Source organism: Onthophagus taurus, chromosome 10 (genome assembly GCF_036711975.1).
Source record: "Onthophagus taurus isolate NC chromosome 10, IU_Otau_3.0, whole genome shotgun sequence".
NCBI classification, from domain to species: domain Eukaryota; kingdom Metazoa; phylum Arthropoda; class Insecta; order Coleoptera; family Scarabaeidae; genus Onthophagus; species Onthophagus taurus.
Window position 1 is genome coordinate 2086915 of NC_091975.1, and position 27482 is coordinate 2114396.

Sequence of the window (27482 nt, forward strand, 5' to 3'; positions counted from 1 at the left end):
AAACAAGCCGATACCTTCTTGATTATCCTTTAAGTTTAAATAAGTAATTATACAAGTTTAAATTTTGCTGAAATCAAAATAATTCATAATCAAATCCATTAAACTTTATTAATAACAACTTTAGCAGTCTCGACCTATTTTAAGATAGGAAACATGAAACAATACCAAACACAACAAACTTTAATTATTTATTTAAATTAATCGGAAATTGAATCGTAGATAATCGAAAAATATTTACCTACCCCTTTAGGTAGTCGTTGGCTTATTGGCATGCTAATCACGGGAACGACATTACTGTTAGTAAACAAGGACAAGTTCGCTAATTACGAACTTGGCGAGTTGTCGCCTTGTAAACGGGTTCCCGATTTCGTAGGCGATTCCTGAAGATGTCTTCACGCTTCCATGGACATTTCGTATGACGTCAATTGCTAAACGATCGATTTTTCTTTCTTTAAACTCTGCTAAATTCAAATATTTACAAAAAAATTTAAATAAATAAATCAATGCAAAGTTTTATCTATAAAAATAAAAAATTTTGTGTTATCGAAATTATTAATTTCTGAATTTATTAAAGTTTTATTTACTCACGATATTTATATAAAGCTTGTTTTACATTTTTAACTTAAATTAACATTTAATTAAGCTGTAATTATATAATTATCTTCAGATAATTAGTAAATGGATTCAACAAATTGTTGTGGTGCTTTATTCAATTAATTAGAACAATAAGGGAATCACTAAACAATGGTATTCAAGTTCCACATTTAGGCACAAAACAAAACAAAAATTAAGGAAATAATAGTTAGTTTTAAGTATTTTTAAATTAATTTGAAACGTAACTGAAAGCGGAAATTGTGTCGCGTGGAGCGAAATCTCCGAGTTTCTAACGGAGTTTCCGAAAGAATTAAAAATCGTAAAGTTTAAACGCGCCAGAACGCTGTCACGTCTTTTTTTAAAAGAGTTACAGTTTGCGAAACTAAAACCTTCAACCTCGTTTTTGCAATATAAAAACTTACAAAAAGAAAAAAATATAATAAATAATTTTAAATTTACGATTTCAGTTCACGCCTTCAATATCGATCGAAAACCCCTCAATTCCCAAAATACCACTTACCCTCATTAGAAATAATGGTACTTTACGTCCGGAACATCTAATATAGTACCCACATATATGTAATGTACTGTTCCCCGAATCCCTTAGAAATATTCTTAGGGCTAAACGACTCCTTTTTTATACCGAGAATAATGTTAAAAACGAAAAAAGGCTTTTTTGCTCTTAATTACGAAGGTTTCAGAATTTAGGGAATTTAGAGTGTTACTTAACCCGAAGGTTAAGTGTAAATTCGTGTTAGTTAATTTCGTCTTAAACAAATTTTTTTTTCAGTTTTAATTAAATGGAGTGATCTACACTCAACTTTTTCGGGTTTATATAACATTTTCGTTTATTTTTTAGTTTCCCATCCAAACTATAATTAGATAGTAATACAGAAGTCAAGAAATCGCGAAATGTCTTGCTCTAATAGATGGAATTGAAATGGAGTAAGTAAGCTGTAATATGCTCATTAAAGTGAAAATATTACTAACTAAAGTGGAAGGAATTACTCCGCACAATGAATGAGTCAATTTAAAACTGGTCTTTTTAAATTACATGCACTAAGAATTATACAGGGTGCCCATTATGTATGGAATATTGTATATATCTTGGCAAGTATCAACTTTATAAAAAAACATTTTATACAAAAGTTGGTTAGTATTTTATTTGCCATAATAAGACACCATTCAATTGTTTTTATTTCAGAAAACAAATGAGCAACGAATAACATTTAATTTTTTTTAAATGGCAATGTACCCTTTTATTAGGCTTATTTGATAGAGATTTCTTTTCTCTTTATGATGACGTAAAATTTTTGTACCCTTACATCAGAAAATTTTTGCATAAAATGTAAAAATTGTTTATTAAGAAAATTTAACCAATAACATTAATCTAGATATCCGAGATCGTCAACTACCTCGAATTATTACCGTAAATTAAATCTACATACAAAATAAAACAAATAAACTAAAAATTAGTGTAAATGCAAAATTATTAAACTTTGAAGACAAAACGAAATTAGCACTAAAATGGTTTTCACGACAATAAATGTTCAAAATGTTCACCATTAACTGCAAGGCAGTGGCCCAATCTATCATAAAAGGCTTGAAAAGAATTTCTTAGCGATCTGGGAGAAACAGCTGCAGCTTCATCTTTTATTCGTTGCTCTAATTATGTCAGATTTTGAGGTCGGTTTACATAAACTTTAGATTTTAAATATTCCCAGAAGAAGAAATCGCAAGGTGTAAGATCCGGAGATCGGGGTGGCCACTCTACAGACCCTCTTCTGCCTATCCAACGGGCCGGAAATACCGTATCTAAATATCGGCGTACATCTAAATGATAGTGGGGCGGTGCCCCATCTTGTTGAAACCAAAGATCATCAAGATTTTCTTGGCAAGCTGGGATAATTTGCTGTTGCAATAATTGTAAATAACGGTGACCAGTTAGAGTACCTCGAATAAAGAAAGGTCCAATTATGTGATCTGCACAAATTTCCATCCATACGTTTAATTTCTGTGGTGTTTGAGTATGATTTTGAATCATCCAATTTGGGATTTTTAGCGGCCCAATATCGAGAATTTTGCTTATTTACATTACCATTTAAACAAAACGTAGCCTCGTCAGAGAAAACCATATTATTGAGAAAATTTGGATTGCTGTTGATTCGCTCCATCATAAATTCACAAAATTCAACACGTCGACCGTAGTCATCTTCGGATAATTCTTGCAATAAAGTCGGTTTGTACGGATGTAAATTTTCTGCATGTAATATTTTGTGTATTGAACCTTTACTTAGAGCATGGTTTAAACATAACTGACGAGTTGAAATGTTTGGATTTTCTTCGATTTCTATGAGAATATCGATCTTTTTATCTTCATCTGTTGCAGATCTCTGCGGACCAGTCTTTGGCAGATCTTTAACGTTACTAGTTTCCCTAAAACGTTTCGAAGTTTTGCTAACTACTGATTGAGTGATTGGTTCTCGATGTGGATAACGCTCATTGAAAATTTCATATACTTCTAATTGTGTTCGTTTGCGATCCCCATAACCGACCATAATTAAAATTTCTATGCGTTCAGTTTCTGTTAAATGAACCATTTTTCTTTTTTGATCTACCAACTTATTTAAATAAACAAGATTCTGTCACATTCAATAGCTTACATTCAATTGTTAGGACAAATAAGATTTCGGATATCTAGATTCACATTTTTTTCAAAAATTTTCTAGTATAAGGGTACTAAAATTTTACGTCATCGTAAAGAGAAAAAAAATCTCTATCAAATGAGCCTAACGAAAGGGTACATTGCCATTTAAAAAAAATTAAATGTTATTCGTTGCTCATTTGTTTTCTGAAATAAAAACAATTGAATGGTGTCTTATTATGGCAAATCAAATATTAAACAACTTTTGTATAAAATGTTTTTTTGTAAAGTTGATACTTACCAAGATATATACTATATTCCATACATAATGGGCATCCTGTATACTCTCTTCAAATACAAGAGATGGAGGCTCAAGATGACGACAGGGGCGAGCAAGATGAGATGTCAACGTGACTAAACACACTCAGGAGATTCTCGGGATGAGAAGTTGGAAGAGCCTTGGAAGTGATCTCTTCTGGATCATTAGGGTTGGAGGCGAAACATTGAGGAGACCAAAGCTTGATTTGATAAAGGACCATTCTAGAAGAAGAAGCAAAGTATGTGGTAATTTCTGGGATAATTTACACAATTTATACTAACATGCTATTTGGAGTTCTTTTTGAAGCAGTTCTTTACTTGAAGAACATAACTGGATTTCAAATTTTTCTTCTAAGCCTCCGTGTTCTGAGTTTTTCATCGATATATTAAAAGAATGTCTTAAGACGATTTGAGTACATTCTTGGAAAAATTATTACTAAAGATGTTTATTAAGTCCTTTAATACATATGAATCGTTTTGGTCCAATTCTATGTTACGAGTAGATTCAAATTGAGATGATTATATCAGTAGCAAGTAAAAAAAAATAAAATTGTTGGGAGTAGAAGATGATGAATAATTTAACACGCAAGAAATATATTAAATATTTTATACTTGACCCGAAACGTGACTTCATACCATTTTTATTAACCGTAAAACTTATACGATATCCTTGTAAAGCCCTTGTAATCCTCGTTTTCTTAAGTTTCTCTAAGTTTCACTAAGTTGTACTAAGTTTCGTTAAGTTTAAATCTTAATCATATATATAGTACAACGCATTTAGTTTATTTCGATGAAATTATTTTCACAAACTTCAAACAAAACTTCGCTTTACATGAATCCTACATCACGGGGTGGTTTCGAAAGTTCGGCTACTTCGGGATAAAGAGAAATCGATTTCGTTGGATTATAAAGGATGCACGAAATAGTTTGGTGTGCTGTTTTAGTGTCTTAGCATCGTAAAAACACATTAAGTAGTACTTTGTGGACGTGTTTGGGTCACAACTTAACAGAAAATAAGTTAGGACAGTTAGGTTATAAAGCTTAATGTAAAATATAGTGTTATTAATCACGTTAGTATTATTTGGAAAATTAGGTCGCGGACAAATTAAAAGCGTAAAAGTTTCATTCATAACGGATTTCTTGAATGAAACCTTTTTTTTTGTTGGTATTACAAAATTGTCGATTAATTCTGGTTAATAAAGCGTAGCATTTTAAGTAATAAAAATTCTTTTTAGTTTTAATATAAATATATATTATCTATATATATATACATATATTTCTTTTAGTTGATATTAATTAAATTAATCGAGAATGTGTTTAATTTAACAAAAATCTTTAATAAGAACGTAAACAAAATTTAAAAAAATTTATTCATTGTCATTGAAGAGAATGTAATGAGATTATTCACGGTGTTGCAATTACATCCTGTCCGTTAACAAACCATTTAATTCCTTGATACTTTCCTCTTTAAGAAGCTATATAAATCTTGTCTCCAATAAAAAATCGTTCAGTTTCACCAAGAAAACGATTTAAACGACCCAAAAAATAATTTGAAATAATGTTTTTCACGATTATCTCGTTCATTTTAATTACAAGTGTGAACCCACAAAGATACACTCACCCCTTTTTTCAAAATCACCCTAATTACGAAGTTAATGAAGGCCCAAAAAGCATCTTTCTATCTGGGGATAATTTGCGATTCGGGTTAAACCCAAAATTGGGGGATCCAAATGGATTTTTAAACGGGAATCATTTTAAATCAATATTTGAAGATTTCAACCAAAATAACTTTTTCAACCCCAAATTAACACCTTTCGGGGGATTAAACAATTTCCCAAGTCATTTTCATAATCATCAACAACACCCCTTAATTTATAAAGAAAAAGGATTCGATGAAAATAAGAAATTGGCCGATTCTTCCTTTAAACGCGAACAAGGTCAACAAGGAGTCGAAGGCGAAGCTGGAATTAAGAAAGTAAACGAAGACGTCGAAAGCAAAAAAGAAGCCGAGAAAAATTCTGCCGCTTTTGCAGCCCAAGAAGGAGTTAAGAAGGTGGTGGAGGATTCCAAAGAATATGATGGGAAAAAGATGCATGAAAAAAAAGGTAAACATTTGTTCAAATAATAAATTAAATTGCGCAAGAGAAGCGTGAAATCAAATCGTAGAAATTTCGAAACGATTATGTAAGTAAAATCTCGATATAACGGATTAATACGCAGAAGTGGAGTTGTTCTTTTGTACAAATATTGTTAGGTTTTAAGTTAGGTTTATTGTTAATATTGTTGGTTTTAATACTTAATAAAGTAAAATTTCTTTTAATACAACTACATTTAAAATAACGTTTAGCCGTCTTATAAATCCAAGTGTTTCTAGTTCTAGGCCTAGTGTAAGTTCTACTTTTAGTTCAAGAAAACTATACAATAATCTAGCGCTGAATAGAAATTTAATTAAATTTTTTTTTAGGTTCAAATGAACACGAAGAAAAAAATAAATCCTCCCATAAAAAAGGTCACGTAATTAAACATTTTAAGAATTCTCATCATAAAGATGAAACGGGCCGAGATGAACAATATTATGATGAAGAGCACGACGAAGGCGGTAGTTTTAAATACGATTCGAGTAAAGGCAAATTCGGCGAGAACGAGTCGTCTCAACATAAAGAACTGCAAGAAAACAAAGAGTTGGCGAGCAGCGAAAAAGAGCAAAAAGCCGGTCACGAAAACTCGGAGTTTTCCGGTCGAAATTCAGGACATTCCGAACAATTTAAAGAGGAGAAGAAATTGTCGGATGCCGCCGAACACGGAAACGGTAATTTGCATAATGAGGAGTCGATTTTAAACCATCAAGAAGCCGAAAAAGTTTTGTTAAAACAACCGTTGCACGATGGGTTCGATAAAGACACATAAATTGTTATAAATGTGTATTAATTTTTAATTATTAATTAAATTCTTTAATAAAATATTTTATTTTCAGAGCGAAACAAATTTCTTGTTATAATTAGACCTTAATTACGACATAGTTGAACGTGTAAAAATCAAGCCCCTTAATTAAATTTCGTGATAATCGAGTCAGGGAAGGTGCCTTTCGCTTGTTCAGGGAAGAATTTTAAACTCCATTAAAAGATTATTGGGGCGGAAGGACCGAAAAAAGTTTTGGGTTTTGTTGGGTTGGGGTCAAAAGGGACGTTAAAGGGAAAACAGCAAGGACAGGGAAATTCAATTTACTATTTTAGAGATAAGATATCGAAACACACAAAAAGTTTTACTCCTAACCATCTCTAATTTATAAAAAAAAAACATTTTTTACATTTTAAATAACATTTTGACCATGCTCTTGATATTATCACTATTAGAGATGATCAGAGAGATCTGTTTTGATTTTGAGCATTTCAAAGTACCAATATCTTTTACTTTTATAATTATTAATCAAGATGCATGTATAATTTAATGATTTCTGCAACTCAGCTTTACAAAGGATATTGTTTTGTTTGAAAATTCGATATTGATTGTAGAAAAATAATAGTATCAATCGAAAATTTTCGTAGAGAAATTCTTGTTATCCCCTCAAGGGTGTGCACAAGCGAGAACTATTTCCCGAGGAACCCATATTTGTTCGGTAACCGGCGAATGCAAATAAAGATATCCCGCAGGAATTTTGGGTTCAAATCCCTACGGGGTAGTAAACCCTTTCCCCTTCAAGTCCATTTTCGTTGGTATAATAAATTATTATTAGGAAAAAATTAATTAGCAATAAAATTATTATTGTGGAATTTTAATGTAAACTTTTGAAATTGGTAATGACATGTTAATCTTGATACAAAATCCCCTTTACAAAGTTAACAACGTAGGCAAGTCGTTAAGCTTTAGTAAATTAAAGAGCTTTTAGTCAAAAGCAAACAAGGAACGACACCAAATAGTGGTAAAATCGGTTTCCATAAAATTGAATAAGAAATAAACTTTTAATGATAACAATTTTCCGTTTCCATCGAGTTTTAAAAAGTTAAATACGAATTAAAAAGTTTTAATTCAATTCTTAATGCATCAATCTTATTTACTAATCTAACGAAAAGAAGCATTTTCTTACCCATTTATTCATTTACTCTTGCTTGATTGAATTACCTTTAAAGTTTATTATTTTATTTACTGAATTAGTTCTGTATATCAAGTTGTGTTCCAATTACTTCATTATTTTATCTAATTAAGTCGAGACTGCTTTCGGCCGAGGCATTACAAATAATATAATTCTTTTTTAACAAAATGTTGGAATGATAAGAATACAACCCTTCGTTGTAGTTATGTACTTTTTTTAATTCATGTGTATGATAAATTAAACATTAATTATAAACAGGAGCCCTTTATGAAAAGGTCCTCAGAGAAATTTTTATACCGGTCGCCTTCTATGCAAATATCTTCGTATTCTATTCTTTAAAATGTGATAAATGACTTTGTAAATTACCTACTAATTTTTTTATTTCTATTTAGCGCTTTACTGTTTTAATTCGTTGTCTGTAAACATTTTATAGCGGTTGGTAAACTTTAAAATTTTCAATAAGCAAATTGGCACTGAAAAAATTTTCCATGTATATTTAGCTTTCAGCTGTTTTGAGCTAAAAATAGTTAACTGTTCCACAGGTGCTTTGCCAATTGAAGTTATCCACCAATAAATGAATTTCTTTCTTTAATTAATTCTACAAAAATATTATATATTACACAATAAAAAAATATTAAGAAATAAGGTGACAAAACCTCATTGGCGTTTAGGAAATTAGGATTCCATTAGTCTATTTACAGTTCCATTGGTAATTATCGTAAATCAATTGTATTCGATACTCGAAACTGATTAACAACACCTATCCGTTTCCATGACATGAGCCCCACATCCAAAATGCCATTTAAATCAGACATAAAGAGATAATCACAAATTTACGTTATTCAACAACATAGAGGCACTTATTGCCCGTTAAAATTTAAACTTTATTACTTGGTACTTTCAGCAACAATTAACCCACTTTTTCTCTTTCTCTCTTTTTTCAATTTTAAGTCCCACATAAAATCCCCTCGTTTTATCGATTTCAATTTTAAACGAAACAAATATGTTTTACTTTTAATTCGTTATACGTTTATTTGATTAAATTTATATGAAACAGTTAATTTAATCGTTTTCGGGCCCTCTCAATCTTCTCTCAATATATTTTTTTTAGGGGGTTGGAGAAAAAATATTAACCAAGGTCCATCGTAAAACGTAAAAATTGTTTTTAGCAAAACCCATATTTTCGTTATCAGCAACTTGGTGAAACGATGAAGAACGTCAAAAACACCTTCGACGAAGCCCTTGAAACCCCTTTTATTACCGATATAATCCGAGTCATTCCAGAACCTTTCAGATCACGATAAATTTATTAAGTATTAAGAGCTTTTTTTAACATTCGTAATCGATCTAAAAATATTTGAGTTAGCTGTACCTTTTTTTTTCGAGCACGAAAAAATCGCTCCCTAAAATATATTAACTATCACGAACGTGAAGGTTTTCGAGACGAAAAAAGCTTCTAAAACGTGGGAAGTAGGGCGTGCACCAAAATGAGTTTCATTCAAAAGAATTTTTTAAAAACTCCGTTAATTTAATGTTTAATAAATTCTCATTTAAAATGTAAATTGTTAAAAGGGTTCAATTACAATCCTTTTAATCAACTACATTACAAACTGCAATTTCGTTGTAATTACCAATAATCAACAATAATTACCAATTATTATGAAAGTTCAATAATTTATTGAAAACTCAAACACAATTTAATTTAATTATGTTTTAACGTTTCATTTTTAAAATGTTTCTCCTCATAAACACGAGCATTAAATTCGGATCTTCCCAGAATTCCCATATTGCCCAATAAAAAGCTTTAACGCAACAATAAAATTTGTGTAAACTACAATTTACGCACGCAAAACCGTTTCGGCGAAGTTATTTCGCGATGTCGCCGAAAGTCATAAGCACAACGATAAATTACGGAGAATTACGGAGGAAGAACTTGTCATATGCATCAAATGGAACATGGGAGAGATGGTTTAAACCAAAACGAGATCGATCTGGTTGTATACCGAGTCATAAAAAAATTCACACCAAAACGTTTATATTTTCCAAATTTAATTCAATCAAATTAAATTTAATCAAAAAAAAATCAAATTCATTGAATACCAAAAATTAAGCTTGTTATGTTTGTTTAAACATTGATTTTTAGTCGACACATTACTTTTCAAACACTCTGTATGGACGAGAAAGATAACGACCGGATAAAAGGGAACTGATGTCGCGTGGAGAAATGCGTCGAATTTGAAATGGACCGTTTGAGAGAGGAAATGGACGTGAAGGAGTAAAATTACAATGACCGGTAATCGCGTTGTTGCGCCTAAAAATGTACTTAGCACCAGCGAGAGAATATTAGTATCATAATTCTTATGTCAGGAATAAACGAGAAAAAGCAAAACTTGGATGATAAATAAATAATGCCACAAAAATTTTATAAGCTATTTTAAAAATATCACGAATTAAATATGGAACGATGAACAATTTAATGGATAATTGGAAAATATGGTTGAATTGTTGTGTTTAAAATGTATTCCCCAATAATTGGTGGTGAAAAAATCCACCTTACTAAAGAATAAATTATAAAGTGGTACCATGCATTAAAAAAGTTTAGAACATAAACGACCTCAGCTTTGTAATATTGGAATTAATTCTTTTTTGCAAAGTTATTTTTCAAAATGTGTTGGTTCATTGGAACAAGGACACTTTTATTAACATTTTGGGAAATTTTCATATTCATATTCCAAGAAATCGATTTATTACGAATTTTTAAAACTTAATCGGCGAAAATTGCAAAATTCGAAAAAATTGTCGATTATTTCAAAAATTTATCTCTCAAGAACTAAAAGTGAATTTTCAGAACGGCTTTTTGCATTAAAAAGAGGATACTTTAATTAGTAATTGGTGATATTTCCACAAGGATCCTTCAAGAAATTAATTTTATAGCGAATTTTGCAAGTTATTGATGAAAATTACAACATCGAAAATTTTCTCAAAATTTCAAATATTGTTTTCTCAAAAACTAAAAGTTATTTTTCAAAACGTGTTGGTTCATTGGAACAAGGACACTTTTATTAACATTTTGGGAAATTTTCATATTCATATTCCAAGAAATCGATTTATTACGAATTTTTAAAACTTAATCGGCGAAAATTGCAAAATTCGAAAAAATTGTCGATTATTTCAAAAATTTTTTCTCAAGAACTAAAAGTGAATTTTCAGAACGGCTTTTTGCATTAAAAAGAGGATACTTTAATTAGTAATTGGTGATATTTCCACAAGGATCCTTCAAGAAATTAATTTTATAGCGAATTTTGCAAGTTATTGATGAAAATTACAACATCGAAAATTTTCTCAAAACTTCAAATATTGTTTTCTCAAAAACTAAAAGTTATTTTTCAAAACATGTTTGTTCATTGGAAAGAGGACACTTTTATTAACACTTTGGGAAATTTTCATACTCATGTTCCAAGAAATCGATTTATTACGAATTTTTAAAACTTAATCGGCGAAAATTGCAAAATTTGAAAAAATTGTCGATTATTTCAAAAATTTATCTCTCAAGAACTAAAAGTGAATTTTCAGAACGGCTTTTTGCATTAAAAAGAGGATACTTTAATTAGTAATTGGTGATATATCCACAAGGATCCTTCAAGAAATTAATTTTATAGCGAATTTTGCAAGTTATTGATGAAAATTACAACATCGAAAATTTTCTCAAAACTTCAAATATTGTTTTCTCAAAAACTAAAAGTTATTTTTCAAAACATGTTTGTTCATTGGAAAGAGGACACTTTTATTAACACTTTGGGAAATTTTCATACTCATGTTCCAAGAAATCGATTTATTACGAATTTTTAAAACTTAATCGGCGAAAACTGCAAAATTCGAAAAAATTGTCGATTATTTCAAAAATTTATCTCTCAAGAACTAAAAGTGAATTTTCAGAACGGCTTTTTGCATTAAAAAGAGGATACTTTAATTAGTAATTGGTGATATTTCCACAAGGATCCTTCAAGAAATTAATTTTATAGCGAATTTTGCAAGTTATTGATGAAAATTACAACATCGAAAATTTTCTCAAAACTTCAAATATTCTTTTCTCAAAAACTAAAAGTTATTTTTCAAAACGTGTTGATTCATTGGAAAGAGGACACTTTTATTAACATTTTGGGAAATTTTCATATTCATATTCCAAGAAATCGATTTATTACGAATTTTTAAAACTTAATCGGCGAAAATTGCAAAATTCGAAAAAATTGTCGATTATTTCAAAAATTTATCTCTCAAGAACTAAAAGTGAATTTTCAGAACGGCTTTTTGCATTAAAAAGAGGATGCTTTAATTAGTAATTGGTGATATATCCACAAGGATCCTTCAAGAAATCAATTTTATAGCGAATTTTGCAAGTTATTGATGAAAATTACAACATCGAAAATTTTCTCAAAACTTCAAATATTGTTTTCTCAAAAACTAAAAGTTATTTTTCAAAACGTGTTGGTTCATTGGAAAGAGGACACTTTTATTAACACTTTGGGAAATTTTCATATTCATATTCCAAGAAATCGATTTATTACGAATTTTTAAAACTTAATCGGCGAAAATGGCAAAATTCGAAAAAATTGTCGATTATTTCAAAAATTTATCTCTCAAGAACTAAAAGTGAATTTTCAGAACGGCTTTTTGCATTAAAAAGAGGATACTTTAATTAGTAATTGGTGATATTTCCACAAGGATCCTTCAAGAAATTAATTTTTTAGCGAATTTTGCAAGTTATTGATGAAAATTTTCTCAAAACTTCAAATATTCTTTTCTCAAAAACTAAAAGTTATTTTTCAAAACGTGTTGGTTCATTGGAAAGAGGACACTTTTATTAACACTTTGGGAAATTTTCATACTCATATTCCAAGAAATCGATTTTATACGAATTTTTAAAACTTAATATTTAATATAATTTTGTCCTTTTTTTTAATTTATGACAATTATTTTTTTTTTTTGATTTAATAGGGACATCTTTTAGTCATGATTGTAAAGAGCTTTTGGTTTCAGAGCAATTTCGAAACGCGCTTCAATAATAGATTCCATGAATTTGAATACGTTATGAGGTTCGAACTCGAACCAGTTATTAACTAAATCCCTATTCGTGTTGATGTTGAATTAAAAATGAACTTTATTTGTTAGTTAAATCGGGTTTTAAAAATGTTTTGATGTAAACATTCTTTGTTTTTATTTTAATTATTTAAACTCTAATTAAAAGTTATTGCAACTTGGTGTCGTTGCAACTCTGATTTGCTAATTAAACTTTTAAAATGTAAATGATACTAAAACGAACGCTTCTGTTTGGGTAAGATTTCGTTTTTTTAATTATTTTATTCTATTAATTCATTCAGGTTTAATTACGAACTCTGATTACAACCGTGTTCTAACAAAGTAATCATCTACACACTCCGATGTCCTTAAACCAGCAGAATTTCTAGTAATTTGCATGTTAACGATTTTTTTGTGTATCTCTCGCATACCAATTGAAGCTTTGCTTGTTTTTTTTTTAATCCAAAAATAGATTTCATTAATTTTTAAAGAAACGCTCATTTATACTCATTTAAACCATCCTTTCTTATTATAGACACCAAGGTTGTTGATTAATTATTACATAAACGATCACAAGGCATTTTTAATTACTCAAATTGCGTCCTAGTAAAATATTTTTAAAAAGAACTTTGTATTTGCTGGTTATAAATTATAATCATTAATCAATAAATACTTAGATGTTCTCGTACAAATTGGGGTTCCGCAACAGTGACTTATCGGTTTCAAAGTTCGTGTATTAATTTAGCATCTTGAGCATTACGGGGTGATTAATGATTATTAAATAATTTGCGATGTAGATTTTGAATCAACGTTAAAATTCACATTTCCACTCAAATTGTTCTCCGCAATTTTCTCCAGCCATTATTGAAAATATCGTAGACCGTTGGAAAGTATTGCAGGTAATATGCGTTCCATTAGGATCGATACATCTCTTGCATACACGGGAAGCTTTCTAGCGATGAAAGCTCCTTTATTGGAACGGACCTATAGTAAAACGTTCAAAGTTATCCAAAAAAATGTTGGTTAAATTTATTTGTAACAATGAAGTTTAGACACTAACTTAGAGGTTTATGCAGGTGACGTTAAGAAAAAGGGGCATCAAGAGTTGCTCGTTAAAGAAGAACTCGTAGTAAATTCGAACGAATGACGCGAAACTCGTACCTACATTTACGTGATCCAACAAAACCCAAAAATAGAGACTTTCATTGTTACAATTTTTTACTTTATAAAGATAAAATTTTCCGAGTATAAGAAAAGATATTGTTCACACGTATGGTATCGATAATCCCATAAAATACAAAGGGCGAAAAACAAAAAGAGGTTAAAACACCAAGCCATTTTTCAAATGGATTTTGTCGGAGGAAGGACAAACAACAGCAACAGCCGGAAATAACGGCCACTATTTATCATCGGGTAGTAATTTCTGGTCCCATTGATTTAATTTTCGAACAAAGCTTTTATTCTCCCGCATCCTCAACTATCATGAATAAAATGGTCCAGCTTTTCTTTCAAACTTATTTAAGAAAATTCAAAAAACAAAATTTCAAGAGAAATTTTATTCAATACAACACTTCTAACCAACAAATAGTTACAATCAAGCTGAATCAAATGATGGATTATGTATTTTAGGTTCATAATAAACAATTTATTTCAAATACATTTTCCTCCAACTCGTTTAGTTTCGGAGTTATGGACGATTTTAATAATGAAAATCATCAATTTTGACATTTTGCATTTTTCAAGAAATTCTTTACGAAATTTCTTTTGTAAAAACGTAATCAAATCACGTAACCAAATCGTTTTATTCTTAGCAAAAGCCGATCTAAAAATAATAACATCCGAAAAATCTAGTGGAGATGTCAAGATCATATCAAAAATAGAACTTAGCTGTTGTACTAGTTACAACATTCCTGCTGGTTCTCATAACATATGTGTGTAGAGATCATGAGAAATGTTAACTTTGTTAAGAGTAACGAAAATACAATTGGATATCTTAAATTGAAACACAAATGGATACTTAAATGGATACGTAAATGAATACTTAAACGAATACTTAAAGAAAAAGGTTAAAGTTGAGTTGTTGAGTCATCTACAATAAGTTGATTAAATTCTTTTTAAAACACAATATCAAACTGCGAGTTATACCTACACGTAATAATGGTTTAAAAAAACATTCATTCAGTGCCAAAACGAGAAAACCTAAATTTATTTACTGAAATAACGACAAGTGTTTTCGAGAATCGTCGTTGGAAGTTAATTTTAGAACAATATTTTTCGAGGTGCCTGCAAAAATTTTAATTTAAGATGACAATAAATAAGCAAATTAAATAAAAAAATGAAGAAGTAATGAAGCGAGGAAACTTCGCATGCTTTCAAGCTTTTCTATATAAATGACGAGAAAAGCTCTGTGACATTAAGAGGATGGATCTCTACTCCGTATAACGATGTTTAATGGTAAAACGCAAAGCTTTTAGATGTAGAAATAACCTTTGAACATTTTTATGTACAAGGAGCACGTTGAAAAGGGAGATTAAATAATTCAATGGATTTTTCGCTATATAATTTATACCAAAAAGTAACCACAAAAAGAAACATTTATATAAGCCAAATTTAAACACTTAATATTAATATATGTAAATGTATTATTAAATCACACCCATTAATGCTTCACATCACACAATTTGCATTTAATTAACATACCATATCTCAATAGAACACGAACTAAACAAGAACATAATTCACAGATGGAAACAAGAAGATTCGACTAAATGTAACAACACACAACGGAATTAACTGCGTTTTGAGTTCACAAAAGCATTTTCGCAAGTTTATTATCTTTTTCCTTGCGCTTTCATTTCATAAATTCAGGTTTAAAAAAAATGATTAATTTGGTGACAAAAATAGTATGTTATCCATCCACATAAAAAAGTTGTTGGATTAAAAAGGTTTATGTTCCAGCTTTTGGTTATAACGAAGCTGAATCTGATTATCGATAATATCTCGAACATTTTTACTCAGTGTAAAAGGTAATATTTCCGTTTTTGGGTAGGTAGTAAGTTATTATTAAAGTTTTTGAACTCGAGATAGAAAAGTTTGCCGCGATTTTTTGAAAAGAAAAACTTTTATTATTGAATCCTCTCCAATAAAGTATTGAACTATAAACACCCCGTAATATTTCGCAATACGTGATCGAAAAGAAGTTAGTTGTTGGTTTGAAAAGAAGTGTGTAGGATTTATTCTAACAAATATTAATTGGAGCGGGTCAACTTTTTCTAAACCTAGATCACAACTTTTTTCAACGAAAATAAACTCCTTCCACATTAAAAACAATTAACGCATTAAATTAATTGTGTCTTTATTGTCAATATAAATTATTTTAGAATTGTTTCAATATGTTAATTTGTTCCACATTATTTTTCTACAAGAAATGCGATGATACGAAATATGTAGGTGAATTAAATTGTTACACACTTTATCGTTTAATTAAGTATTCAAACGTTAATTTTTTTTTATTTTCGTCTCATTTCCTTAATTGGACTGGGCGTAATAAAATAATTAATTAATTGTAAAGTTTTAATTGGAAATAAAACCGAAGATAATAAAAAATTCTTAACCTAACAAAAAAAGATTGAGAGATCTTATTTTTGAGAGTTAGGAAATAAATTATGTCTCAAATTAAAGCTGAAACATTCTATTTTATGAATTTAATATAGAACGAATAAGCTTGATAATAAAAATTTTAAGAAAAACATATTTGAACCTAATTGGGGTTTGTTCGATTATGTCAAAAATTGTGGAAATTTAAAAAAATCACTGAGATCTTATTTTTAGGAGTTAAAAAATAAATTATGTCTCAAATTAAAGCTGAAACATTCTATTTTATGAATTTAATATAGAACGAATAAGCTTGATAATAAAAATTTTAAGAAAAACATATTTGAACCTAAACTTGTAAAATTGGGGTTTGTTCGATTATGTCAAAAATTGTGGAAATTTAAAAAAATCATTGAGATCTTATTTTTGGGAGTTAAGAAATAAATTATGTCTCAAATTAAAGCTGAAACATTCTATTTTATGAATTTAATATAGAACGAATAAGCTTGATAATAAAAATTTTAAGAAAAACATATTTGAACCTAAACTTGTAAAATTGGGGTTTGTTCGATTATGTCAAAAATTGTGGAGATTTAAAAAAATCACTGAGATCTTATTTTTGGGAGTTAAGAAATAAATTATGTCTCAAATTAAAGCTGAAACATTCTATTTTATGAATTTAATATAGAACGAATAAGCTTGATAATAAAAATTTTAAGAAAAACATATTTGAACCTAAACTTGTAAAATTGGGGTTTGTTCGATTATGTCAAAAATTGTGGAGATTTAAAAAAATCACTGAGATCTTATTTTTGGGAGTTAAGAAATAAATTATGTCTCAAATTAAAGCTGAAACATTCTATTTTATGAATTTAATATAGAACGAATAAGCTTGATAATAAAAATTTTAAGAAAAACATATTTGAACCTAAACTTGTAAAATTGGGGTTTGTTCGATTATGTCAAAAATTGTGGAGATTTAAAAAAATCACTGAGATCTTATTTTTGGGAGTTAAGAAATAAATTATGTCTCAAATTAAAGCTGAAACATTCTATTTTATGAATTTAATATAGAATAAATAAATTTGATAATAAAAATTTTAAGAAAAACATATTTGAACTTAAACTTGTAAAATTGGGGTTTGTTCGATTATGTCAAAAATTGTGGAGATTTAAAAAAATCACTGAGATCTTATTTTTGGAAGTTAAAAAATAAATTATGTCTCGAATTAAAGCTGAAACATTGTATTTTATGAAAATGATATGAAATAAATAAGTTTGATAATAAAAATTTGTAGAAATTTATAAAATTATTATTCGTTTTTTTTTATAGAAAGATATTTTCGTGTGATTTCCAATAAAAACGATTTGTAAAGTGTATTTTCCACGAAAACATCCTTGAAATAAACTAGGATTAATTTACGATATCTACTTGTGTATTGAGACTAAAAAAAAATAACTTCAGAATTATTGCCAACGAAAAAGCTTTCAAAGATTTATTAGAATTTCTTGGAGATTGACCTCATTTACTAGAAATTTTGTTATAATCTAATAAGATATTCAAAAATTAAGTTAACGATGATTTATGAAGGTGAAAAATGTGGTAAACAATAATCCATTTAAAAATGAAACTGTGGTTTGGTTCGTTAACGTGCAAGAAAATTACGTTACTACAAAACGTGTTTATTACTCCACCCGGGGATTTAAACTCTTTTAAATTCTTCTTTTAAAAAACTGGAGAATTTTTAATTAAAAAGTTCGTTTCGATCCCTTTGTTATAACTTTTATTCCTTTTTTAATTTTTAACTATCTCAAAAATAGTCGAAAACAAAGAAAGATTACTCGCTATCCTTTTCAACTACAAAGTTAATAGCAGGTATGAAATGTTAGAACATAAAAGAACAACATATCAAAGCATCGATTCCTTTGAAAGGATTTTTCATTGAACAGCAATAACGTGCCATTGGAAGACTTTTACATGGCACATCTTTTATAGTATACGAACATAGTCTTCTTTTATATAAAACTAAAAATAGTTGAAGTAGTCTCTAATAAACTCATACCCTTATAATAAATTCTTTTTTAACGTTTTATAAACGTCATGGAGTATAAAACGCGTTTTACATATGTTTGTAAACGAACACGTTTTAAAAGAGATATGTTTGGTGATAAAAGTACTTTACAACTTTACTATACATTTTATCAAATGACGTTGATGGAACGAAACTTGTGGTAAATTATTTCTAAACAAAGCAGCATATATCATTATTATAATAATTAATATCAAAATTTGTCATAATAATAAATTTTTAAACGTCACGTTTGACAACTAATCAGAATGAAGAATGGTGTTACCACACATTTAAAATAAAAATCACAAGTTGACCAACTAATTTTGAACAAATTTAACAAATACATAATAATATAATGAAATATACAATAAATAAATATATTAATACGTTATTTTTATATTTTTGAATCATAAAATTATGTTATACTTAAAAATCGAGCTGATCAGATGTTGTTGTAAAGAAATTGTATTTGTAAATAAAAACTTGGAAAACAAAAATCAATAAGAAAGTTATCTTCAGAAACATATATTACAGGATTTAACAGGACTCAGCTTCGGGAGCTATTATGAAGTTAATTATTATTACAAACAGCTTCTTTTAGTTATGAAGTTTAGTTTCATTTATGAACAAAGTCAAAACAAGGAATTAATTTATTAAGGTTCTGGGCAAAAAAAAGGAAATTAAATTAGGTTAATAAAAACTTTTTAAACCCATAAAATTCATCCCGACAATAATAAAACAAGGAAATAAAAAGAGATAAAGAAAATGAGGGTTTTTCTTAAAAGGTTTTTCGTTAAATACCATTTTTTGAATGAGAAACAATTAAAATTAACAACTAAAACACGTTAATGTACTTTAAACTCTTAAAGTAAAGAAATTAAATACAAAGAAATGCCATAAAAGTGTTGAAAAATGTGTTTGTAAATTGAAGAGTGTAGTAAGTGTGTTAACATCGTTCTTGTGATGTCACAACTACCCAAAAATAAACAGAATAACGAAACTTGGAGTACATAAAATACCGTCTATTATTAACATAATGGAAAATTAAAATAAAAATAACTCACCAGTTTAATCTGAAGAGTTTATCCCATCTTTGTTATAAAAAAAGAAACACAAACAAAAAGAACTAAATCAAAATAAAAATTTGTTTTAGAAAAATTTATTTGGGCACTTAAAGTTAACTCACAGCACTTTCTTATTTAATTTATAACGAAAGTTTTTAATTAATCAACTTAATTAATTGTTATTTTTGTTTTGCGCGTTTCCTCTCGAAAGATTTCAGTTTCAGGAGTCGTTTTCGAGGCTGTAGTTTGCGGACGACTGCGTGTCGATTTGGTTGGTGGCGTCGCGACGCCGGTGACGTACGCCTCTGACCTGAGGACGCGCACAATTCAGAACAATCAGGGAAAAAAGAAATGAAAAAGGGATCTCCCAAAAACACTTTATTGGAATCAAAATATTTTTTTCTATTAATTTAGCAAGAAAAAAATATAGTAATAAAAAACGATGGAAAATATTCCATGTTGGAGAATTTACGAGATGAGCTCCTTTTTATGGGTGGTTCAACGTACGAAACGGGGTTAAAACAAGGAAATGAGGACGTCTCGTATGAAAAGGAAAATATTTTGAAGCAATTTTCAAAGTTTTACGATAATATTGAAAGTGTCTACTCGAAATTTTATTACCACATATTATTTTATGTTTATCTATCGTCTTATTACAATATTGAGCGGGTTAAAAAGGAAAAAGAGGGCATGAAAGGACTCAAACACAATAAAATTCATTTCACATGTTCTTTTTTTAAAGCTGATTGTTTTGAATATGGGAATTTGCTGAGAAAAGAATTCTGTGAAATGAAAAAGCCCTTTTATTTTATATTCATTAAACGTCGTCGACGTGGAAAAACCAAAACCTTTTGTGTTGGCATTAATCAATTAATTTTCATTCTTGGGTGTGTTAAAGTAAGGAGCTTAGTTTCCATAGTTTGTGTTAAAACCTTAAAATAATTAATTAATAATTTGTAAAAATGAGATGTAGAGATGAATTTAAATAGGGAGTTCCTCAACTTTTAACTAACATAATTTACACCATATTTCCGGAATATGAAGTTCTAATCATATTCAAAATTATTTAAATTCGTTAAAAACTTTTCAAACTCTTTTTTTTATAAAATATTACATTAATACATTTAAATTTATCACTTACATTAAATTCGTTTTCGATAATCCCATGAAATGAAATATTTTAAAGTAGAAATATTTAGAAGCAAATAAATAACGTTTTGTGTTGATGTAAATATATATTTCGATAAATTTAAACCGCTAATATTAAAAATTGTAATGAAATTCTTTAACAAAATACAAATTTAATGTTATTTTCGTTTTAAAATTGTTTTTAGAGATGAAATTATGACTCTGTTAAGTAAGTAAGTGATTTAGTTGTTATGGAGGAGTGAAAAGACAGGAAGACACCGATTTCAATCATTTTATTGCATTACTTTATTTTTTTAATAAAGACTCGGAATTAATACTTTATGATAATGAACCGGAAATTTATGTGTGAACTTAAAAAAAAATTGGAGCTTATCCAACTCATTATCCGAATTCTAACCTACAACTAGTTAAGCTAGGTCAAACTTTGTTTTATTTGCCGGTTTTAAATAGGTTTAAATTGGAGTTTGTTTCTAACGATTTTATTTTTATTCATTGTCATTAATTCCAATTGTTCAAGTATAGTATATCGATTAATTTAATATTTAAACTTTAAATTTATTTTGACAACTTGTCAAAATTGTTGTCACAATTGAAAGGCAGTGTTACCACCATACATTTACCAACCAACCTTGACTTCAACGATCTATTGTACAGGGTGGTTCAAATTCGATGTCCGAATAGGCTAACTCGAAAACTATAAGAGTTAGAAGAAAAGTAGCTTACATGTCATGATCTCGTTTTTCGAGAAACTGCTAATGCCGAAAATCTCATACCGCTATCGTCTTTTGTTTTTCCGCTAGAGGCCAAAATTGAAAATATCGTAAAACCCGCAAATGTAACTATCTTGGTTATTACTATAGGTGGAGTATTATAACTAAAACATTATATGGACACTTTTTTACAGAGAATTTGATGACGTAGTCAAAAAAATTTTGTCGGTTTTAGATTTTGAGATATTATCACAATTTTCGTTTTTTTAAATGGAAACAAGCACTGATTATTCGCTTAATAAGTTCGTTATTTTTTTCTGATTACAAAAATATAGGGTTTGACAGGCCTATTTCTTATTGTTTTAGAATAAAACTAAAAATAAACTTTTCTTTTAGTGTCGTCGAAGAAATTAAATTTACAGTTTCCTGTAAATTATAACTAAAAATTAAAAAAACATATTTCTGATATTTGAAACAAATATATTTGTTGAACTGTTTAATTTATATATGTTTTACACAAAAGTTGGAATAGATTGCATTATTTCACATTTTTTATTACGATTTAATATTATTTTTAAATGACTTAATAAATTATCGATAGATGGCGCTGATATGTTTTTTTTTTTATTCAAATAAACATAGCAACATTTGTTTGTATTCGAAAATTTTCTGTAGTGTCACTTTAAAAATCCTGTTTTTAAGATCAATTACGAAAATTTTGAAAAGTTTGACATGTTAGAATGTTACATATTAAAAAATTATTTGTTTTTAAATACTAGAAGTTATCTTCGTATTTAATTGTTAACTTTTTAGATTTTACCTACCGCCCCGTAACTTACAGGAAACTGTAAATTTAATTTCCTCGACGACACTAGATGGAAATTTTATAAAAAAACTTTATTTTTAGCTTTATTCTAAAACAATAAGAAATAGACCTGTCGAACCCTATATTTTTGTAATCAGAAAAAAATAACGAATTTAATAAGCTAATAATCAGTGGTTGTTTCCATTTAAAAAAACGAAAATTCTCATTATATCTCAAAATCTAAAAACGAAATTTTTTTTTTGACTATGTCATGAAATTCTCTGTAAAAAAGTGTCCATATAATGTCGTAGTTAAAATACTCCACCTATAATAATAACCAAGATAATTGCACTTATTGGTTTTACGGTATTTTCAATTTTGGCCTCTAGGGGAAAAACAAAAGACGATAGCGCTATGAGGTTTTCGGCATTAGCAGTTTCTCGAAAAACGAGATCATGACATGTCAGCTACTTTTTTTCTAACTCTTATAGTTTTCGAGTTAGCCTATTCGGACATCGAGTTTGAACCACCCTGTACACTTGTAAGATCTATTAATTTTTCTGTCGATGATCTCTCCATCAGCATGTATTCGAGTGCGTGGAGTGAAGAACCTGGAGGGAAGAAAATCAAATTGTCTGATGATGTTGTACAAGATATAAATGAATAGTAAAGTATAATCCAAATTGAAATAAATATTAAAGTAGCATTTCATGTCACAAAGTCGTTAAAATGTTAACTGTTAAAAAGACAATTTATCATTGACCGAACAAACCTTTTTTTAGTTATGTAGATTAGTTTCATTTAACACCAATTTGTTGAATCCGATTTATATCCGAACATGAAATATTTTTTAAAGGTTAAGTGAACAATTTGTCAAATGGATGAAGATAAAAATGCTTTTGACAAACGTTTTCGAACAAAACGCACAGTTTCCTCTTGAAACGTAAACTGGAGAGTGCTTCCAGTCGAACGTTGTCCAACTTTAAGCGGAATTTATCGACGCGAGAGACACTAGAAATTGATATTAACGGCCATTTCCTTTGCGTCACAAAATACACCAGGTTAACACCGCTTTCAAAACTAAGCACAAATGTTCAACAACAACCAAAAAGATTAAATTTAAATTAACGTTGTTAATTAATTATTACGATTGTATTATTCGTAGTTAGAGAATTTAGAACGCTTTGGGTGAATCCAATTATGTTCTAGAAACTGCAAAGTTATCCAAACATTTCACACTTCGAAAATTGATTTATTGGCGTTAAAGGAGTTAGCTTTGAATTCCAGATTCGCGACAAACTAAAGTCTCCCACTGAATTTGTAAATCCGATTCGTTGTGCAAACAACCGCTTTACTATTCATTAATTAATCAAAGGATATAAAAAATAACAAAATTTAAATGTCAAAGAAAAGTCAAAAATAATCAAAAATAAAATGAATTTTGCTAATTTAGAAGGTGCATCAGTCGAATTAGATAATTTAAACCGCCAAAATCCTCATTTACGCTGCTCATTATACGTAGAATTCGCAAATACTCGTTCACTTCAAAATTTATACGCTGACATAATAATGAAATTCAAAAAATTCGTAGAAGAAAATTTTATACTTCCAGCTTTCGACCAAGACATTCTTTACTCCCTCTTCGAAACGTTCGAATTTAACCCGGCGTTTGGAGAACATCAAGAATTACACGTCGATTGCCAAATAATCTCGTACCCCTTATTTCCAACGATAAACGTCGCCCCTTCATTAAGATTATCGCACCAAACAACCACGAAAATGACGAAAATTGGTTATCAACACCTTTACGTTTTATCTTCACCTGGAGAAACCTCCGAATCATCCGCTTCTACAGATTCAGATAACAACGAAGTCGGTGATACGATTACGTTAAATAAAAAATTAAAATCTAACAACAAAACCATTGAAGATGACACCACCGCGATGTTACAATACCATTTTGAAAACATGTCGAAAGTGAATGATTCAATCGTCCACGTTGATTTATTAATATTTATGGATAAAGTTTATTGTAAAATCTTATCGAAATATCTTGGTTTGATTTACATCGAGGAACTGCTTGAGGATTCCGAGGAGCGAGATTTAAACGAAGTTTTATATCGATTGAGTAACAATAAAAACGGAAAACTATTTCGGACTGTGCAAAAATTCATCAACAAAAAGCTCATCCGTGGGTTCAATAACGTTTGCTTAACCCACAGTTTACCACTCTGGAAAAACTTTAACGCTAACGCGAGGGCTGTTATAAGTAACGATAACAACAAGTTGCTTTATGTGGAACCTGTTGAAGCGACAAACTTTTTAGTTGAATTAGGGAAAGATCCAACGATTTTAGATTACGTCGATGCTATTTCCGTGATCACCGATAATGCTTTAAAACACAAAACTCATATCATCGGGAGATATCTTTGTGGTAAAGATACTTATCGGAATGTTAAGTTGCCATTAATCGCTCTTATCCCTTTATATGTTTTGCGTTATTGTACTCAGTGTGAAATTGTTGAAAATGTACTTAAAATAAATTAATTTTTTATTTATAATAATATTGTTTAATTAGCGCCCTCTATTAGAATTGTGGTGATACTACTTTATTACTTGTTTCAGAAAAAATATGTTTTAAAAAATTATCAATAATTAATTACTGCATGGCACTTTAAGAAGAAGAATTTATTATCGATTACAAAAAAAATTAATAAATATTAAGAAAAGTTAAATATTATTAAGCTTACAGAATCCACCGAAAGATGGCGATTTTATTTAAACATCTGTCAAAGTCAAACAGAAAAAGTAAATGTGTGATTTAGAAGAAATTAACGAGAGTTTAATAACTCTCGATTATCCAGGGATAAATTCGATGAAAACTGAAAAAGATATCCTTAATATAATAAGCCCAGAGAATCGAAAAACATTTTTAAAATGGGTTTTTGTCAAATTGGATCCTCAAGTTTTTATTAATCTTGACGAAGAAAACATTATTAAAGAATTACCTGAATTAATTGAAAACCATGGATTTTGTCCAGATGAAGAAACAACAAAATTAATCGATGGTAGTCTCGATTTTGAATCACAGGTTAATAAAAAAAATCGTAGTTTGTTAAATAAAAATTAATTTTTCTAATTTGGAACCAAACCTGGATGAATTACAAAAAAAAATGGATCAATTTCAAATTAAATGCGCTTCGATTAAAGATAAACCGAAAAAGGAAATTTTTGAAAATCAATCCGTTAAGGTTTTCCTTAAATAAATACTTATCATTTTTTTTATCATTATTATATTTTTCTATATCATTTTATGTTAAGAGTGGCGCCCTCTATTATACGGTGGTCCTACTACATTCGGTTTATTTAGATAACAAATATTACTGTTTCTAAAAAAGAAATTAAAAATAATAAATTATCACTAATTTGTTATCACTGTTATGATTTATTACTAATTTTTAAAACAATAATTGGTAAGTTAAAACTAAACATTAGAAGCTAATATTATAGCTTTCAGAATCTACGAAGAGATGGAGTCACTTCTTTATTCATATCCATCAAGGTCAATAGGTTAATCTTAGTTCTTACAAGGTTATTCTTAGGACAAGAAAACGTGTGAGAAGAATGTCCATTTCAGCGGCATTCTACAAAATTAAGGAGGGCTTAATAAGTCTCGATTATCCAGGATTAAATTCCACGCCAACTGAAGATGATATCCTTAACATTGTAGACCCAAAGAATCGCATAACATTTTTAAAATGGATCTTTATGATACTAGATTCGGAAGTTTTTATTAATCTCAGTGAAGAAGAGATTGTTAAAGAATTACTACCCGATTTCCTGGAATGTTATGGATTTTGTAAAAAAGAAGAAATAACACCATTTATTGATGGTACTCTCAATTTTCAATCACAGGTTAATGAAAAAAAGTCGCAATTTTTTAAATAAAAAATTTTTTTTTTGTTTCAGGTTGATATCGTTCAAAGATCTATCCATTTTACAGTATTATGTGTACGTGGGAGGGCACGAACATCACCACCTCCTCATAAAGATTTAAACTCGATATTAAAACAGATTGATGAAGCTTTTCCGAATCTTCAAGAGGTAAAAAACACTACCAATGATAAGAAATTAGATGAGGAATCCCTTCAAAAAGAAAATGAAGCTTTATTGAAGGAGTTGGAAGAATTAGAAAAAACCAAACCGATTGATTTACCTTTAGAAGAAATTAAAAACCTAGATCCAGATGAATTAGGAAAAAATCTGGATGAATTTAAAAAAAATTTGCATGAATTAAAAGATAATTTGGAACTATTTCAAATTAAATGTGCTGCGATTTTAGATGAACCAAAAAAGGAAGTTGTTGAAAATCAATCGGTTAAGGTTCCTCCCGGTCTAAAAGAGGAAATAAAAAAATTTGTTGAACTGCAAGAAGATGTCAAAGTTATTGCTAGTTTCAAAGAAAATTTGTCTTCAATTGAAGTCCGAAATAATCCTATAAAAAAGGAGGTTGAAGATCTTGTTGTATTAAGTAGGGAACTTCTTGATAAATAATTTAAACCAATAAATATTTATTTTTGTACAATGACTTTATGTTTTAAGTAAATTCATTAGGAAATTCTTCAATTTCCGATTCTCTCAACTCAATTTCTTCATATCGATCAAAATTGGTACTATCTTTGGGATCAACAACTTTAGGTTTAAAATTTGTTTTAACTTTTTTGTGTAAAATTACGTCCCAATGGATTGATTTAAACCAATCGTGTGTTATGGACAAAAAATGTTTCTTATTACTCCAAAAGACTTAATTAATAATACATTTTATTCCACTGTAGGTTATTTCAAACTTGGAAGCTTTAGAGTTTCAAAATAACCAAATTTGACGTTTTCAACAACAAAATTAGTTAAAATTCGAAAAGTAGAAACGATGGAAAAGTCTATTATGGACAAAAAATGTTTCTTATTAATTCAAAAAACTTAATTGATAATGCATTTTATCCCACCGTGCGTTATTTCAAACTTGGAAGCTTTAGAGTTTCAAAATAACCATATTTGACGTTTTCAACAACAAAATTAATTATAATTCGAAAAGAAGAAACGATGGAAAAGTCTATTATGGACAAAAAATGTTTCTTATTAATTTAAAAAACTTAATTGATGATGCATTTTATCCCACCGTGCGTTATTTCAAACTTGGAAGCTTTAGAGTATCAAAATAACCAAATTTGTCGTTTTCAACAACAAAATTAGTTGTAACTCAAAAAGTAGAAACGATGGAAAAGTCTATTATGGACAAAAAATGTTTCTTATTAATTCAAAAAACTTAATTGGTAATACATTTTATCCCTCCGTGGGTTAGTTTAAAC

The 27482-nt window shown here is 28.9% G+C and overlaps 3 protein-coding genes across 4 annotated transcripts in view; 1 reads left to right on the top strand and 2 right to left on the bottom strand.

Moving 5' to 3' along the window:
* Positions 1 to 19718, bottom strand: part of LOC111428367 (FMRFamide Receptor) — a 35641-nt gene extending 15923 nt beyond the window's left edge. The window contains exon 1 of one of the 2 annotated variants that reach the window (XM_023063860.2): positions 19453 to 19718. The gene's annotated coding sequence lies outside the window, so the exon portion shown is untranslated. Of the gene's footprint in view, positions 1 to 242; positions 408 to 19452 lie in introns of those variants that run through there. The other variant, XM_071199242.1, reaches the window with a different exon arrangement.
* On the bottom strand, positions 2264 to 3194 carry LOC139431492 (uncharacterized). Its single transcript, XM_071199356.1, has 2 exons — positions 2600 to 3194; positions 2264 to 2547 (listed from the first exon to the last, which is right to left on the bottom strand). Exons 1-2 carry the CDS (start codon positions 3192 to 3194, stop codon positions 2264 to 2266), a joined length of 879 nt encoding a protein of 292 aa, XP_071055457.1.
* Positions 19719 to 25648: 5930 nt separating the features above from the next.
* Positions 25649 to 26704, top strand: LOC111428303 (myosin heavy chain, clone 203-like). The gene is made up of 2 exons (XM_023063768.2): positions 25649 to 26031; positions 26086 to 26704. The coding sequence occupies exons 1-2, from the start codon at positions 25741 to 25743 to the stop codon at positions 26668 to 26670; spliced, it is 876 nt and encodes a 291-aa protein (XP_022919536.2). The 5' UTR covers positions 25649 to 25740; the 3' UTR covers positions 26671 to 26704.
* Positions 26705 to 27482: the final 778 nt, after the last annotated feature.